This window comes from Ostrea edulis, chromosome 9 (assembly GCF_947568905.1).
Source record: "Ostrea edulis chromosome 9, xbOstEdul1.1, whole genome shotgun sequence".
Taxonomy (NCBI): domain Eukaryota; kingdom Metazoa; phylum Mollusca; class Bivalvia; order Ostreida; family Ostreidae; genus Ostrea; species Ostrea edulis.
Window position 1 is genome coordinate 54216208 of NC_079172.1, and position 20895 is coordinate 54237102.

Consider the following 20895-nt stretch of genomic DNA (forward strand, 5'->3'; position numbering starts at 1 on the left):
GAGAAAATATAATATTTCCCCCAGTTTTCCCAACGTTGAAATGTGAAGTTAACTATAACATAAAACAGCCTCAAAATTGAATAAATCAAAGAAAGAACTTCAATTAGAGAAAATTAACTCAGGTGAAATAAGCATTGCCTGTATATTTTCTGTTTGATGTTATAAAGTATATCTAATGTGTAAGTATTATTCATTGTCATCATATAATCGCCAAATTGACTGCATTATTAAAATATATCTATGTGCAGTCTAGTCCCCGGAAGATTAAACCCAAATTGTTTCCAGTGGTGAAAATATAAATTCTGACATTAAGATCTTCAAAATTAAATCATTAAGTGATTATATTTTCAATTTGTTTGGCGTATCTTAATCAAAAGTAACAAACAAGAAATGGAATAAAATTAGCTTGGTGACGAAAATTACTGGGTACCGATTAGTCTTAATAATCAAAACGCTTGTATTTAATCCCCACAGCATCGGTAAGGACAAGAATGTGGAAGTTGAAGACAAGGCCACGACTAAAACCCGTCACCCCTTATACCCATACTTATCAGTTAGAATAAACGAATACAATAGACCCGAATTTAAATGATATATAATACGAAGTAATGTTGCATGAATATACTGTATTTATTGTTTTTGGGTAGGATTTTTTTTATTATTAATTATTAATGCTGCTTCAGAGACTATTTTATGTACTGAGATTGAGGTATCGAACTGTAAATAGATTAATGCCGCATATGCCTTAAACAACTGTTAAATATTTGTCCGTTACTTGACAAAAGAAGGTAATATAACAATTAAAATGAACGATGTTGATTTAGAGTTATTTAAAAGTTGACTTGAAGTTAATTTTAGCTTTTGAAAATGTGTGAAGCTTTGCCAAAGCCTTCGGCAAATTTGTTACTTTCACTTTGTCTTTGTAACGGTATTTCAACATTTTATTAAGTGGCCATTTATGTGACATGGCATATTTCTGTTAAAAACTGGTGTCTGTCTGTGTGAAGAAATTACCATTTCGAATTCAAGGGGCTGATTCACGATCCCCCCCCCCCCCCAAAGTTTGTTTTTCACTTTAACAGGTCCAGAAAGACTACCTAGTATTTAAAGTAGCTACTTCTACATGATACTTTTACCTGTTTTTAAAAATATAAATAAATAATAATTAAGGCGCATCTTTTAAACAGGTCAGTTGTTTTATGTATTATGTTGTGCATGTGCACGACAAAATTCAGAGTGTAAATTTGAATATACTTTACATATGCTTTACGAGGGTGGAGAATGTTGAAGAAATGCATGAAAAATCGCACCAAAAACCTTTAGTGTTGAAATGCATGAAGGTAAACATTAATTTGTAAGACATTCTAGACTTCTTATCATGTAGCTTTGATCCTAAGCTCCTAGAAAATGGAACTCGGGGAGTAGTTATTGATGCAAATTTAAAAGGTTAGAAAGTAATCATTTTTTGTCCAATATTTTTGTGGTTAATTCATCGTCAGTGTAAGTAAATCAAGAAATTTGGTACACACCATATATTGCACCGTTCCTGTGTTTGGCCACGAAATGTAAGCAAAGGAAAAAGTAGGTAAAAATAGCTACCTGGAGTAGGTTTAAATACCTTGGTAGCTATAAGTAGCTACATGGGTATAGAAATAGTTTTTGGACTGGACCTGTTAAAATGATCAAAACCAACAATGTATTATGTTTAAAAGGTTTCACAAAAAATTGAGGTTATATATCATGACAGAAGCTTGTTATAGAGAGTTTATTATTTGTTTTATAAACAAAGATTGAAGTGTGTTAATTAAATTGTTTATGAAGTTTTCAAAATAAATGGATGACATTGTCGATATAAGCTAGTTTATTGTATATACCACATTTCAAGTATTCTTAATAGGTAAAATGTGTCATTTAAAAGTAAAAATTGTGTGATTGTACAAAATATTAGAATGCTTTAAATTGCAAAATTAACATTTCACTGGTTTGTTTGTAAAAAGACTCCAGTCTTTGTTTATATACATAACACAGATTAATTAAGGCTGAAATATTGCTTTTAATCCTTCCATTCAGAAGGTCCAAATTTTGGTTGTCACTTGTCAACATTAAATGAGTTATATTTTAAATTTTCAACATCAAAAATGAAAACTTTTTTTCAAGAATTGTGAACCAGTCCCTTTAAGTTCGTCATAGATGCCTGCTGTCCGATCCCATTCACTTATTTGTGAATAAAATATTGTTTAAATTAAAAATTGTATTTAAGAGTTCTTTTCAATTCTGAAGTTAACAGGTTAAATATCTCTTCAATGCTCACATTCTTGTTATAAGCTTTGTATGCTATCTGGGCCTAGGATTGGAATTGAATGATTCTTTTCTATTCTCTCGACAGTTGCAACCCCTTTGAGCCTTAGCGTGACAACACCATGCCCTATGAAGTAATTGTTTTAAAAGAAGGCTACAGTAAAGCAGAAGGCCCAGGTAAGGAGTTCCTCAGCAACAAGACAAACTTGATTTATTTGAATAATCATTAAAATCATGTCACATATTTGAAAATTTGTTAGACTAGACGAAGTGTTGTTGTTAAATATCCTTGATGTTATTGGGTTGGTTAAACCTTAGACCTCACCGGTGAATGTATTCAGCCGAGATTATGATAAACCTAGTAATTATGTCTAGGCTAAGTAAGGTCAATATAAACAAGAGGCCCCATGGACCACATTGCTCACCCGACTCACCTTAGCCCTGCTGCTGTTCAGCTATTGTGATTTTAAAAAGATTATTCCTATGCAGATTTTTACCCCATATTGTGGCCCCAACCTATTACCAAAGGGTCAAGACACCATGATACAAGGTCACAAGTTAAAAAGCATGGTATGAAATGTAATATATATACAAAATATAAATAAATTGAAGCAATACCTTAAGCTGTTCAGAATATATTGCCTAAATCAACTTTTCTTAAGAGCTAGTAGGTAAAAATCCAAGGTCAAGATTAAAAGGTCAAAAACTTTGGTACCAAAATATTTAAGGTCTAATGTCCTAAGGAATGCATACATGAAATAATTATGTACAACTCAATATTCAATAGTTATGAGCAAGGTTAAAGTTTCAATAAAATTTTTACATGTCCATCTTTAGAAGGGATGTATTGTGGTACAGTGATGTTTATATGTTTTTCTGTCTGTTTAGGATTTTCTGTTTCTATTTTCATTTCTCTGTCACGTGTAGCTTCTTTTGCAGTGTAGCGGTCGTAGGTGAGCGGATCAAAGGATCTAATTTGAATTAGATTGTAGAACTTATAAAGTGCAAATTATGTTTCAAAAACATTCAGTACATGTCTATGACATCTCAATACTTCCTATTACCAGCCCGTCAGAGTTATCGCGCTTTGATGACTCCTGCACGTCAATGAACAAGTCTCGCGAGCAAGTGCGAGATTACCGGGACATAAGCAAAACGTTGATCCCCCAGTTTTTTAAAATATATATATTTTAAAAAAAAAACATGGTGTCATGGTAAAATAGCCATTAGTCAAATTACATTTTTAAAAATCTAACACTAATATATAAGACTAATGTGTTTTTGAACGTCATCACATCTGTTTCAAAAAATTAAAAAATCGATGTCTATCGACATATGTAATTTTTGAAATAGCTTAGATGAAGTTCGAAAACATAACAGTTGTGTTAATTAGTGTTATAAACGTCTCAAAATAAAAAAAATTGCAGTTTGACAGATGGATAATTTATTTTCAAATACTGGAAGAGGAGGGGGGAAGGGGTTACATGTATACTTACAAAGTCCATGCCATATGTACCTGCGCTAATTGTATGATAGAATATCTTCATAGTCTGAAAGAATAACTTTACAAGCATATGAATCCCATTATTTGCAAGAAAATTTCGTTATGTTGGATATGCATAGGTTTTTTCCTTTACAGTTCTTCTTGCGGTTGATGCTTTATATCGGTCAAATTTAGCAAATTCAGTACCTGTGCTCCCTCACATAGTTTAACAAGTTTGTCTTTTTTCTTGTTAAAATAATTAATTTCTTTTAACTTTAGAATTTTGATCAGTGTTGTGTTCTGCAGTTGATTATAATTTGTATTCAATGCCATATTTGTTTACGTTGTCCCGGTAGCATGACTTTACGCACCTTTAATTTGAAGAGTTCCACTAATGGAAATCAAAAGTATCACCTCATAGCCTAAGGCTTACAATATACATATATGTTCTATGACATCTCCGTTACCTCCTAGCCTAAGACATATAATATACATATACAGGTGCCTAAGACATATAATATACATATACAGGTGCCTAAGACGTATAATATACATATACAGGTGTCTAAGACATATAATATACATATACAGGTGTCTAAGATGTATAATATACATATACAGGTGTCTAAGACATATAATATACATATACAGGTGTCTAAGACATATAATATACATATACAGGTGTCTAAGACGTATAATATACATATACAGGTGTCTAGGACATATAATATACATATACAGGTGTCTAAGACATATAATATACATATACAGGTGTCTAAGACGTATAATATACATATACAGGTGTCTAGGACATATAATATACATATACAGGTGTCTAAGACATATAATATACATATACAGGTGTCTAGGACATATAATATACATATACAGGTGCCTAAGACATATAATATACATATACAGGTGCCTAAGACGTATAATATACATATACAGGTGTCTAAGACATATAATATACATATACAGGTGTCTAAGACATATAATATACATATACAGGTGTCTAAGACATATAATATACATATACAGGTGTCTAAGACATATAATATACATATACAGGTGCCTAAGACATATAATATACATATACAGGTGTCTAAGGATGGGGCCACAATAGGGGATCAAAGTTTTACATACAATTACATAGGGAAAATCTTTAAAAATCTTCTTCTCAAGAATCACTAGGCTAGGAAAGTACAAATTTACAACAGGGGATCAAAGTTTTACATACAAATATATAGTGAAAATCTTTAAAAATCTTCCTCAAGAACCACTGGGCTAGAAAAGTACTAATTGACATGAAAACTTTCTGACATAGTGCAGATTCAAGTTTGTTAAAATCATGGCCCCTGGGGGTAGGATGGGGCCACAATAGGGAATCAAAGTTTTACATACAAATATATCAGGAAATCATTAAAAATCTTCTGAAGAATCACTGGGAAAACTTTATATTTAAATGAAAGCTTTCTGACATAGTGCAGATTCAAGTTTGTTAAAATCATGACCCCCCATGAGTAGGATGGGGTGCAATAGGGGATCAAAGTTTTACATACAAATATAGAGGGAAAATCTTTAAAAATCTTCTCAAGAACCATAGGGCTAAAGAAGTTTACATTTACATGAAAGCTTCCTGACATAGTGCAGATTCAAGTTTGTTAAAATCATGACCCCCGGGGGTAGGATGGAACCACAATAGGGGATCAAAGTTTTACATGCGAATATATAGGGAAAATCTTTAAATTTGGGCCAAGGTGACTCAAGTGAGCAATGGGGCCTATGGGCCTCTTGTTTTCATTCTGACATTTTCGTTCTCCCCCCCCCCCCCCCCCCCCCCAAAAAAACCCCAAAAATTCAAGAGGTCTACATTATTGTAGCTAAGTGAATTCATTGCTAGAATTATTATTAGTAAAATGTATATCTTGCTTAATCAATAAAATATTTATTTACTTCTTTGAATGTTATTTACAAATGTAGTTTGAAATTTTTGCCAAAATTAGAGCCAATTGATTAGCTAGACTATAATTCTTTAGGTCAACAAAGGGCATGTGGAAGCATTAGTTTGATTAAAGGGCCTAAAAACATCATTGTTGACACTGGAAACCCTTGGGACAGAGACAACATTCTGAATGGTAATTCATTTCTTAAGAATAACTGATAGTAATTAGTTCAAATGTCTGTTTGGATCATTAGGGTAGGTGAGTGAGAGTTTGTGGGTTTGGTGTGGGTGTGTATGAGTTTGTGTGTGGGTGTGTATGAGTTTGTGTGTAGGTGTGTATGAGTTTGGTGTGGGTGTGTATGAGTTTGTGTGTGGGTGATGAGTATAAGGCCTAAGAGTGCATGAGTTGTTGAGGAAGGAGGTATAATGGACAAGTGAGAGTTAGTGTGTGAATTAATTGGTGAGTGCAAGTCAGTGGGTGCATGAGTTTGTGTGTGGATAAGTGAGAGTTGGTACTTGTGAGTCTGTGTGTGGATGAGTGAGTGTTGGTACCTGTGAATTTGTGTGTGGATTAGTGAGAGTTGGTACTTGTGAGTTTGTGTATGGGTGAGTGAGAGTTGGTACTTGTGAGTCTGTGTGGGTGAGTGAGAGTTGGTACCTGTGAGTTTGTGTGTGGATGAGTGAGTGTTGGTACCTGTGAGTTTGTGTGTGGATGAGTGAGAGTTGGTACTTGTGAGTTTGTGTGTGGATGAGTGAGTGTTGGTACTTGTGAGTTTGTGTGTGGATGAGTGAGTGTTGGTACCTGTGAGTTTGTGTGTGGATGAGTGAGAGTTGGTACCTGTGAGTTTGTGTGTGGATGAGTGAGAGTTGGTACTTGTGAGTTTGTGTGTGGATGAGTGAGTGTTGGTACCTGTGAGTGGGTGAGTGAGAGTTAGTACTTGTGAGTCTGTGTGGGTGAGTGAGAGTTGGTACTTGTGAGTTTGTGTGTGGATGAGTGAGTGTTGGTACTTGTGAGTTTGTGTGTGGATAAGTGAGTGTTGGTACCTGTGAGTTTGTGTGTGGATGAGTGAGTGTTGGTACCTGTGAGTGGGTGAGTGAGAGTTAGTACTTGTGAGTCTGTGTGGGTGAGTGAGAGTTGGTACTTGTGAGTTTGTGTATGGATGAGTGAGAGTTGGTACCTGTGAGTTTGTGTGTGGATGAGTGAGTGTTGGTACCTGTGAGTCTGTGTGTGGATGAGTGAGAGTTGGTACCTGTGAGTTTGTGTGTGGATGAGTGAGAGTTGGTACCTATGAGTGGGTGAGTGAGAGTTGGTACCTGTGAGTTTGTGTGTGGATGAGTGAGAGTTGGTACCTGTGAGTTTGTGTATGGATGAGTGAGAGTTGGTACTTGTGAGTTTGTGTGTGGATAAGTGAGAGTTGGTACTTGTGAGTTTGTGTGTGGATGAGTGAGAGTTGGTACCTGTGAGTTGGTACTTGTGAGTTTGTGTGTGGATAAGTGAGAGTTGGTACTTGTGAGTTTGTGTGTGGATAAGTGATAGTTGGTACCTGTGAGTTTGTGTGTGGATGAGTGAGAGTTGGTATTTGTGAGTTTGTGTGTGGATAAGTGAGTGTTGGTACCTGTGAATTTGTGTGTGGATTAGTGAGAGTTGGTACTTGTGAGTTTGTGTATGGGTGAGTGAGAGTTGGTACTTGTGAGTCTGTGTGGGTGAGTGAGAGTTGGTACCTGTGAGTTTGTGTGTGGATGAGTGAGTGTTGGTACCTGTGAGTTTGTGTGTGGATGAGTGAGAGTTGGTGTTGGTGTGTATGAGTTTGTGTGTGGGTGTGTATGAGTTTGTGTGTAGGTGTGTATGAGTTTGGTGTGGGTGTGTATGAGTTTGTGTGTGGGTGATGAGTATAAGGCCTAAGAGTGCATGAATTGTTGAGGAAGGAGGTATAATGGACAAGTGAGAGTTAGTGTGTGAATTAATTGGTGAGTGCAAGTCAGTGGGTGCATGAGTTTGTGTGTGGATAAGTGAGAGTTGGTACTTGTGAGTCTGTGTGTGGATGAGTGAGTGTTGGTACCTGTGAATTTGTGTGTGGATGAGTGAGAGTTGGTACTTGTGAGTTTGTGTATGGGTGAGTGAGAGTTGGTACTTGTGAGTCTGTGTGGGTGAGTGAGAGTTGGTACCTGTGAGTTTGTGTGTGGATGAGTGAGAGTTGGTACCTGTGAGTTTGTGTGTGGATGAGTGAGAGTTGGTACTTGTGAGTTTGTGTGTGGATGAGTGAGTGTTGGTACCTGTGAGTGGGTGAGTGAGAGTTAGTACTTGTGAGTCTGTGTGGGTGAGTGAGAGTTGGTACTTGTGAGTTTGTGTGTGGATAAGTGAGTGTTGGTACCTGTGAGTTTGTGTGTGGATGAGTGAGTGTTGGTACCTGTGAGTGGGTGAGTGAGAGTTAGTACTTGTGAGTCTGTGTGGGTGAGTGAGAGTTGGTACTTGTGAGTTTGTGTATGGATGAGTGAGAGTTGGTACCTGTGAGTTTGTGTGTGGATGAGTGAGTGTTGGTACCTGTGAGTCTGTGTGTGGATGAGTGAGAGTTGGTACCTGTGAGTTTGTGTGTGGATGAGTGAGAGTTGGTACCTATGAGTGGGTGAGTGAGAGTTGGTACCTGTGAGTTTGTGTGTGGATGAGTGAGAGTTGGTACCTGTGAGTTTGTGTATGGATGAGTGAGAGTTGGTACTTGTGAGTTTGTGTGTGGATAAGTGAGAGTTGGTACTTGTGAGTTTGTGTGTGGATGAGTGAGAGTTGGTACCTGTGAGTTGGTACTTGTGAGTTTGTGTGTGGATAAGTGAGAGTTGGTACTTGTGAGTTTGTGTGTGGATAAGTGATAGTTGGTACCTGTGAGTTTGTGTGTGGATGAGTGAGAGTTGGTATTTGTGAGTTTGTGTGTGGATAAGTGAGTGTTGGTACCTGTGAATTTGTGTGTGGATTAGTGAGAGTTGGTACTTGTGAGTTTGTGTATGGGTGAGTGAGAGTTGGTACTTGTGAGTCTGTGTGGGTGAGTGAGAGTTGGTACCTGTGAGTTTGTGTGTGGATGAGTGAGTGTTGGTACCTGTGAGTTTGTGTGTGGATGAGTGAGAGTTGGTGTTGGTGTGTATGAGTTTGTGTGTGGGTGTGTATGAGTTTGTGTGTAGGTGTGTATGAGTTTGGTGTGGGTGTGTATGAGTTTGTGTGTGGGTGATGAGTATAAGGCCTAAGAGTGCATGAATTGTTGAGGAAGGAGGTATAATGGACAAGTGAGAGTTAGTGTGTGAATTAATTGGTGAGTGCAAGTCAGTGGGTGCATGAGTTTGTGTGTGGATAAGTGAGAGTTGGTACTTGTGAGTCTGTGTGTGGATGAGTGAGTGTTGGTACCTGTGAATTTGTGTGTGGATGAGTGAGAGTTGGTACTTGTGAGTTTGTGTATGGGTGAGTGAGAGTTGGTACTTGTGAGTCTGTGTGGGTGAGTGAGAGTTGGTACCTGTGAGTTTGTGTGTGGATGAGTGAGTGTTGGTACCTGTGAGTTTGTGTGTGGATGAGTGAGAGTTGGTACTTGTGAGTTTGTGTGTGGATGAGTGAGTGTTGGTACTTGTGAGTTTGTGTGTGGATGAGTGAGTGTTGGTACCTGTGAGTTTGTGTGTGGATGAGTGAGAGTTGGTACCTGTGAGTTTGTGTGTGGATGAGTGAGAGTTGGTACTTGTGAGTTTGTGTGTGGATGAGTGAGTGTTGGTACCTGTGAGTGGGTGAGTGAGAGTTAGTACTTGTGAGTCTGTGTGGGTGAGTGAGAGTTGGTACTTGTGAGTTTGTGTGTGGATGAGTGAGTGTTGGTACTTGTGAGTTTGTGTGTGGATAAGTGAGTGTTGGTACCTGTGAGTTTGTGTGTGGATGAGTGAGTGTTGGTACCTGTGAGTGGGTGAGTGAGAGTTAGTACTTGTGAGTCTGTGTGGGTGAGTGAGAGTTGGTACTTGTGAGTTTGTGTATGGATGAGTGAGAGTTGGTACCTGTGAGTTTGTGTGTGGATGAGTGAGTGTTGGTACCTGTGAGTCTGTGTGTGGATGAGTGAGAGTTGGTACCTGTGAGTTTGTGTGTGGATGAGTGAGAGTTGGTACCTATGAGTGGGTGAGTGAGAGTTGGTACCTGTGAGTTTGTGTGTGGATGAGTGAGAGTTGGTACCTGTGAGTTTGTGTATGGATGAGTGAGAGTTGGTACTTGTGAGTTTGTGTGTGGATAAGTGAGAGTTGGTACTTGTGAGTTTGTGTGTGGATGAGTGAGAGTTGGTACCTGTGAGTTGGTACTTGTGAGTTTGTGTGTGGATAAGTGAGAGTTGGTACTTGTGAGTTTGTGTGTGGATAAGTGATAGTTGGTACCTGTGAGTTTGTGTGTGGATGAGTGAGAGTTGGTATTTGTGAGTTTGTGTGTGGATAAGTGAGTGTTGGTACCTGTGAATTTGTGTGTGGATTAGTGAGAGTTGGTACTTGTGAGTTTGTGTATGGGTGAGTGAGAGTTGGTACTTGTGAGTCTGTGTGGGTGAGTGAGAGTTGGTACCTGTGAGTTTGTGTGTGGATGAGTGAGTGTTGGTACCTGTGAGTTTGTGTGTGGATGAGTGAGAGTTGGTGTTGGTGTGTATGAGTTTGTGTGTGGGTGTGTATGAGTTTGTGTGTAGGTGTGTATGAGTTTGGTGTGGGTGTGTATGAGTTTGTGTGTGGGTGATGAGTATAAGGCCTAAGAGTGCATGAATTGTTGAGGAAGGAGGTATAATGGACAAGTGAGAGTTAGTGTGTGAATTAATTGGTGAGTGCAAGTCAGTGGGTGCATGAGTTTGTGTGTGGATAAGTGAGAGTTGGTACTTGTGAGTCTGTGTGTGGATGAGTGAGTGTTGGTACCTGTGAATTTGTGTGTGGATGAGTGAGAGTTGGTACTTGTGAGTTTGTGTATGGGTGAGTGAGAGTTGGTACTTGTGAGTCTGTGTGGGTGAGTGAGAGTTGGTACCTGTGAGTTTGTGTGTGGATGAGTGAGTGTTGGTACCTGTGAGTTTGTGTGTGGATGAGTGAGAGTTGGTACTTGTGAGTTTGTGTGTGGATGAGTGAGTGTTGGTACTTGTGAGTTTGTGTGTGGATGAGTGAGTGTTGGTACCTGTGAGTTTGTGTGTGGATGAGTGAGTGTTGGTACCTGTGAGTGGGTGAGTGAGAGTTAGTACTTGTGAGTCTGTGTGGGTGAGTGAGAGTTGGTACTTGTGAGTTTGTGTATGGATGAGTGAGAGTTGGTACCTGTGAGTTTGTGTGTGGATGAGTGAGTGTTGGTACCTGTGAGTCTGTGTGTGGATGAGTGAGAGTTGGTACCTGTGAGTTTGTGTGTGGATGAGTGAGAGTTGGTACCTATGAGTGGGTGAGTGAGAGTTGGTACCTGTGAGTTTGTGTGTGGATGAGTGAGAGTTGGTACCTGTGAGTTTGTGTATGGATGAGTGAGAGTTGGTACTTGTGAGTTTGTGTGTGGATAAGTGAGAGTTGGTACTTGTGAGTTTGTGTGTGGATGAGTGAGAGTTGGTACCTGTGAGTTGGTACTTGTGAGTTTGTGTGTGGATAAGTGAGAGTTGGTACTTGTGAGTTTGTGTGTGGATGAGTGAGAGTTGGTACCTGTGAGTTTGTGTATGGATGAGTGAGAGTTGGTACTTGTGAGTTTGTGTGTGGATAAGTGAGAGTTGGTACTTGTGAGTTTGTGTGTGGATGAGTGAGAGTTGGTACCTGTGAGTTGGTACTTGTGAGTTTGTGTGTGGATAAGTGAGAGTTGGTACTTGTGAGTTTGTGTGTGGATGAGTGATAGTTGGTACCTGTGAGTTTGTGTGTGGATAAGTGAGAGTTGGTACCTGTGAGTTTGTGTGTGGATGAGTGAGAGTTGGTACTTGTGAGTTTGTGTGTGGGTGAGTGAGAGTTGGTACCTGTGAGTTTGTGTGTGGATGAGTGAGAGTTGGTACTTGTGAGTTTGTGTATGGATGAGTGAGAGTTGGTACCTGTGAGTGGGTGAGTGAGAGTTAGTACTTGTGAGTCTGTGTGGGTGAGTGAGAGTTGGTACTTGTGAGTTTGTGTGTGGATGAGTGAGTGTTGGTACCTGTGAGTGGGTGAGTGAGAGTTAGTACTTGTGAGTCTGTGTGGGTGAGTGAGTGTTGGTACCTGTGAGTTTGTGTGTGGATGAGTGAGAGTTGGTACTTGTGAGTTTGTGTGTGGATAAGTGAGTGTTGGTACCTGTGAGTTTGTGTGTGGATAAGTGAGAGTTGGTACCTGTGAGTTTGTGTGTGGATGAGTGAGAGTTGGTACCTATGAGTGGGTGAGTGAGAGTTGGTACCTGTGAGTTTGTGTGTGGATGAGTAAGGGTTGGTACCTGGGAATTTGTGTGTGGGTGAGTGAGAGTTGGTACTTGTGAGTTTGTGTGTGGAAGAGTGAGAATTGGTATTTGTGAGTCTGTGTGTGGGTGAGTGAGAGTTGGTACCTGTGAGTGGGTGAGTGAGAGTTAATACATGTGAGTCTGTGTGTGGATGAGTGAGAGTTGGTACCTGTGGGTGGATGAGTGAGAGTTGGTACTTATGAGTTTGTGTGTGGAAGAGTGAGAGTTGGTATTTGTGAATCTGTGTGTGGATGAGTGAGAGTTGGTACCTGTGAGTGGGTGAGTGAGAGTTAGTACATGTGAGTCTGTGTGTGGATGAGTGAGAGTTGGTACTTGTAAGTATGTGTGTGGATGAGTGAGTGTTGGAACTTGTGAGTTTGTGTGTGGATGAGCGAGTGTTGGTACCTGTGAGTGGGTGAATGAGAGTTAGTACATGTGAGTCTGTGTGTGGATGAGTGAGAGTTGGTACTTGTAAGTGAGTTTGTTTGTGGATGAGTCAGTCAATGAGTGGTGGTTGAATTAGAGTGGATGTGTGAGTTTGGTATTAAAGGGAGTGAGTGAGTTGGAAAGAGGGAAGTTAGGTAAGTAAGAATTGATGGGTGAGTTTGTGTATGGATGACTCAGTCAAACAGTGGTTGAATTAGAGTGAGTGGTAGCCTAGAGATGGTTAGAGAGGGAGATTGATGGAAGAGTCAATGTTCCCAAAGGGGAGAGGGAGGTGGATGGAAGGGCCATTGTTGCCAAGGAATGGTTGAGTGACCGCAGTATGAAATACAGTAGGTAGTTGTGAAGGCTTATTCTGCTTTGTAGTGTTGTCATTTTCCAAATGTAAGACAACCCTCCACCCCCCCCCCCCCCCCCCCTGACATTTCTCTATATCTTTATACTGATATATATGCTGTTATAATGTCTTAGTAACTGTTGGTCATCAATATTGAAATAAGCATTGCCAGGAGTCTGATAGATCCTCCAGATTCCTTATTTTACGTGAGTAATTAATATGAAAAAAAAAAAATTACTCGTATACATCAGATCATATGATCATGAATTCGCATGTGATCTGTTAATCAAGAGTTCTTACATGTATTTTAACAACAGAAAAATAAAAGCAAATGATTTTATTTCACAAGTGATGCCTCTTGCAAAATTATGCAATAATAAATCCCCTGCGTACTGTTAGGAATCTACAGTATGTGTAAATACATAAAACCTCCTGCATACCAGAATATCACTAACACTTTGATAATGTATTTCAGGTCTTAAACAGAATGGACTTTCTCCAGAAAATATACAATATTGTGTGTGTACTCATGGCCATTCCGATCATGTTGGAAACCTGAACCTCTTCTGTAATGCTGTTCACATTCTGTCCTATGATATATGTATTGGGGATCAATACCAAATGCACGATTTCAAAATGGTAGTATCATTGTTCATTGTATTCTGTATTAACTCACAAGGGTGACCTGCTGCTTCAGTCACTGCTCATCACATGTCCGTCAAGTTTGATATTCCAATCAATGTCATTTTAGGATTTTCAACTGTGAACAGGAAATTATTTTTTCTTTCTTTTTGTGTGTCTAGGGAATTCCTTATGAGATAGATGATGATGTGGAGGTGGTTCCCACCCCCGGACACACAGGTACGGACATCTCCGTTATTGTCAGCAACACGGATCTAGGAACTGTGGCAGTAACAGGTATCTTAACATCTTAACATAACATCAGTATACATAAAACATCAGTATTCACATAACATCAGTATACACATAACATCAATATACACAAAACATCAATATACACATAACATCAATATACACATAACATTAGTATACATATAACATCAGTATACATATAACATCAGTATACACATAACATCAATATACACATAACATCAGTATACACATAACATCAGTATACACATAACATCAATATACATATAACATCAGTATACACATAACATCAATATACACATAACATTAATATACACATAACATCAGTATACACATAACATCAGTATACACATAACATCAATATACATATAACATCAGTATACACATAACATCAATATACACATAACATCAATATACACACAACATCAGTATACACATAACATCAGTATACACATAACATCAATATACACATAACATCAATATACACATAACATTAATATACACATAACATTAATATACATATAACATCAGTATACATATAACATCAATATACACATAACATCAATATACATATAACATCAGTATACACATAACATCAATATACACATAACATCAGTATACACATAACATCAATATACCACATAACATCAATATACACATAACATCAATATACACATAACATCAATATACACACAACATCAGTATACACATAACATCAATATACACATAACATCAATATACATATAACATCAGTATACACATAACATCAGTATACACATAACATCAATATACATATAACATCAGTATACACATAACATCAATATACACATAACATCAATATACACACAACATCAGTATACACATAACATCAATATACATATAACATCAATATACACATAACATCAATATACACATAACATCAGTATACACATAACATTAGTATACATATAACATCAGTATACATATAACATCAATATACACATAACATCAATATACACATAACATCAGTATACATATAACATCAATATACACATAACATTAGTATACATATAACATCAGTATACATATAACATCAGTATACACATAACATCAATATACACATAACATCAGTATACAACATCAATATACACATAACATCAATATACACATAACATCAATATACACACAACATCAGTATACACATAACATCAATATACACATAACATCAATATACATATAACATCAGTATACATATAACATCAGTATACACATAACATTAATATACACATAACATCAATATACACATAACATCAATATACACATAACATCAGTATACACACAACATCAGTATACACATAACATCAATATACACATAACATCAATATACACATAACATTAATATACACATAACATCAATATACACATAACATCAGTATACATATAACATCAATATACATATAAAATCAATATACACATAACATCAATATACACATAACATTAATATACACATAACATCAATATACACATAACATCAGTATACACATAACATCAATATACACATAACATCAAAATACACACAACATCAGTATACACATAACATCAATATACACATAACATCAATATACATATAACATCAATATACACATAACATCAATATACACATAACATTAATATACACATAACATCAATATACACATAACATCAATATACACATAACATCAATATACACATAACATTAATATACACATAACATCAATATACATATAACATCAGTATTCACATAACATCAATATACACACAAGATCAGTATACACATAACATTAATATACACATAACATCAGTATACACATAACATCAGTATACATATAACATCAATATATACATAACATCAGTATACACATACCATCAATATACACACAACATCAGTATACACATAACATCAGTATACACATACCATCAGTATACACATAACATCAATATACACACAACATCAGTATATACATAACATCAGTATACACATACCATCAGTATACACATAACATCAATATACATATAACATCAGTATACATATAACATCACTATACACATAACATTAATATACATATAACATCAGTATACACATAACATCAATATACACATAACATCAATATACACACAACATCAATATACACATAACATTAATATACATATAACATTAATATACATATAACATCAATATACCACAACATCAATATACACACAAGATCAGTATACACATAACATCAATATACACATAACATCAGTATACACATAACATCAGTATACACATCACATCAATATACACACAACATCAGTATACATATAACATCAATATACATATAACATCAATATACACATAACATCAGTATACACATAACATCAGTATACACATAACATCAATATACATATAACATCAATATACACATAACATCAATATACACATAACATTAATATACATATAACATCAATATACCACAACATCAATATACACACAACATCAGTATACACATAACATCAATATACACATAACATCAGTATATACATAACATTAATATACACATAACATCAGTATACACATAACATCAATATACACATAACATCAGTATACACATAACATCAGTATACACATAACATCAATATACACATAACATTAATATACACATAATATTAATATACACATAACATCAATATACACATAACATCAGTATACACACAACATCAATATACACATAACATTAATATACACATAACATCAATATACACATAACATCAATATACACATAACATTAATATACACATAACATTAATATACACATAACATCAATATACACATAACATTAATATACATATAACATCAATATACCACAACATCAATATACACACAACATCAGTATACACATAACATCAATATACACATAACATCAGTATACACACAACATCAGTATACATATAACATCAATATACATATAACATCAATATACACATAACATCAGTATACACATAACATCAGTATACACATAACATCAATATACACATAACATCAGTATACACACAACATCAGTATACATATAACATCAATATACATATAACATCAATATACACATAACATCAGTATACACATAACATCAGTATACACATAACATCAATATACACATAACATTAATATACACATAACATTAATATACACATAACATCAATATACACATAACATTAATATACATATAACATCAATATACCACAACATCAATATACACACAACATCAGTATACACATAACATCAATATACACATAACATCAATATACACATAACATCAATATACACACAACATCAATATACACATAACATCAATATACACATACCATCAGTATACACATAACATTAATATACACATAACATCAATATACACATAACATTAATATACATATAACATTAATATACACATAACATCAGTATATACATAACATTAATATACACATAACATCAATATACACACAACATCAGTATACACATAACATCAATATACACATAACATCAGTATACACATAACATTAATATACACATAACATCAATATACACATAACATTAATATACATATAACATTAATATACACATAACATCAATATACACATAACATTAATATACATATAACATCAATATACCACAACATCAATATACACACAACATCAGTATACACATAACATCAATATACACATAACATCAGTATACACATAACATCAGTATACACATCACATCAATATACACACAACATCAGTATACATATAACATCAATATACATATAACATCAATATACACATAACATCAGTATACACATAACATCAGTATACACATAACATCAATATACACACAACATCAGTATACATATAACATTAATATACACATAACATTAATATACACATAACATCAATATACACACAACATCAGTATACACATAACATCAGTATACACATAACATCAATATACACACAACATCAGTATACACATAACATCAGTATACACATACCATCAGTATACACATAACATCAATATACACACAACATCAGTATATACATAACATCAGTATACACATACCATCAGTATACACATAACATCAATATACATATAACATCAGTATACATATAACATCAGTATTCACATAACATCAGTATATACATAACATCAGTATACACATAACATCACTATACACATAACATTAATATACACATAACATTAATATACACATAACATCAATATACACACAACATCAGTATACACATAACATCAGTATACACATAACATCAGTATATACATAACATCAAAATACACACAACATCAGTATATACATAACATTAATATACACATAACATCAATATACACATAACATCAATATACACATAACATTAGTATACACATAACATCAATATACACATAACATCAGTATACACATAACATCAATATACACATAACATCAATATACACATAACATCAGTATATACATAACATCAATATACACATAACATCAATATACACACAACATCAGTATACACATAACATCAGTATACACATACCATCAGTATACACATAACATCAATATACACACAACATCAGTATACACATAACATCAGTATACACATAACATCAGTATATACATAACATCAATATACACACAACATCAGTATACACATAACATCAATATACACATAACATTAATATACACACAACATCAATATACACATAACATTAATATACACATAACATCAGTATACACATAACATCAATATACACATAACATCAGTATACATATAACATCAATATACACATAACATCAATATACACATAACATCAGTATACACATAACATCAATATACACATAACATCAATATACACATAACATCAGTATACATATAACATCAGTATACACATAACATTAATATACACACAACATCAGTATATACATAACATCAGTATACATATAACATCAATATACACACAACATTAGTATACACATAACATCAGTATACACATAACATCAATATACACATAACATCAGTATACACATAACATCAATATACACATAACATCAATATACACATAACATCAATATGCATATAACATCAATATACACATAACATCAGTATACATATAACATCAGTATACACATAACATCAATATACACATAACATCAGTATACACATAACATCAATATACACATAACATCAATATACACATAACATCAGTATACACATAACATCAGTATACACATAACATCAGTATACACATAACATCAATATACACATAACATCAGTATACACATAACATCAATATACACATAACATCAATATACACATAACATCAATATACATATAACATCAATATACACATAACATCAGTATACATATAACATCAGTATACACATAACATCAATATACACATAACATCAATATACACATAACATCAGTATACACATAACATCAGTATACACATAACATCAGTATACATATAACATCAATATACACATAACATCAGTATACATATAACATCAATATACATATAACATCAGTATACATATAACATTAGTATACACATAACATCAGTATACACATAACATCAATATACACACAACATCAGTATACACATAACATCAGTATACACATAACATCAGTATACATATAACATCAATATACACACAACATCGATATACACATAACATCAATATACACATAGCATCAATATACACATAGCATCAATATACACATAACATCAGTATACATATAACATCAATATACACATAACATCAATATACACATAGCATCAATATACACATAACATCAGTATACATATAACATCAATATACACATAACATCAGTATACATATAACATCAATATACACATAACATCAGTATACATATAACATTAGTATACACATAACATCAGTATACACATAACATCAATATACACACAACATCAGTATACACATAACATCAATATACACATAACATCAATATACACATAACATCAATATACACACAACATCAATATACACATAACATCAGTATACACATAGCATCAATATACACACAACATCAGTATACACATAACATCAGTATACACATAACATCAATATACACATAACATCAATATACACATAGCATCAATATACACATAACATCAGTATACACATAACATTAATATACACATAACATTAATATACACATAACATCAATATACACATAACATTAATATACACATAACATCAATATACACACAACATCAGTATACACATAACATCAGTATACACATAACATCAGTATACACATAACATCAGTATACACATAACATCAGTATACACATAACATCAGTATACACACAACATCAGTATACACTTAACATCAATATACACACAACATCAGTATACACATAACATCAGTATACACATAACATCAGTAAACATATAACATCAATATACACACAACATCAATATACACATAACATCAGTATACACATAACATCAATATACACACAACATCAGTATACACATAACATCAGTATACACATAACATCAGTATACACATAACATCAGTATATACATAACATCAATATACACACAACATCAGTGTACACATAACATCAGTATACACATAACATCAATATACACATAACATCAATATACATATAAAATCAATATACACATAACATCAATATATACATAACATCAATATACACATAACATCAGTATACACATAACATCAGTATGTATGAAATACATTTGGGTTATGATAAGAAAACATGATAGAAAAACCAAGCTTATATATTATTTATATCTTGAGATAGTTTTCCTAAGTCAAGGGTTTTTGATAAAAAGTTGTCAGTTGTCAGTCAGTGGTAGGGTTGTTGTAAATGTTTTACATTTTTTACTTCTTCTCTAGAACCACTAGACCAATTTTCACCAAACTTGTCCAAAGCAACCTTGGGTAAACGAAAGGGGAATCTTTTTTTTTTCAAATGACAAATGAAAGGTCATGTCCCTTTCCAATAGGAGATAATTATGCCCCACACAATGAGTTGCGGAGGGCGTAATGTTTTTGATGTGTCAGTCCTTCCTGTTCTTGTA

The 20895-nt window shown here is 34.6% G+C and overlaps 2 protein-coding genes across 4 annotated transcripts in view; one reads left to right on the top strand and one right to left on the bottom strand.

Moving 5' to 3' along the window:
• LOC125659626 (2'-deoxynucleoside 5'-phosphate N-hydrolase 1-like) overlaps window positions 1–20895 on the bottom strand; it is a 370196-nt gene that overhangs the window by 93671 nt on the left and 255630 nt on the right. The window lies entirely within an intron of this gene.
• Window positions 519–20895, top strand: part of LOC125659624 (metallo-beta-lactamase domain-containing protein 1-like) — a 28985-nt gene continuing 8608 nt past the window's right edge. Inside the window, exons 1-5 of one of the 3 annotated variants that reach the window (XM_048891361.2) lie at window positions 519–605; window positions 2387–2475; window positions 5821–5919; window positions 13374–13537; window positions 13702–13816. In XM_048891361.2, coding sequence (XP_048747318.1) covers window positions 2421–2475; window positions 5821–5919; window positions 13374–13537; window positions 13702–13816 — 433 coding nt within the window. In that variant the 5' untranslated portion in view covers window positions 519–605; window positions 2387–2420. The other 2 variants (XM_048891360.2, XM_048891359.2) reach the window with 2 other exon arrangements.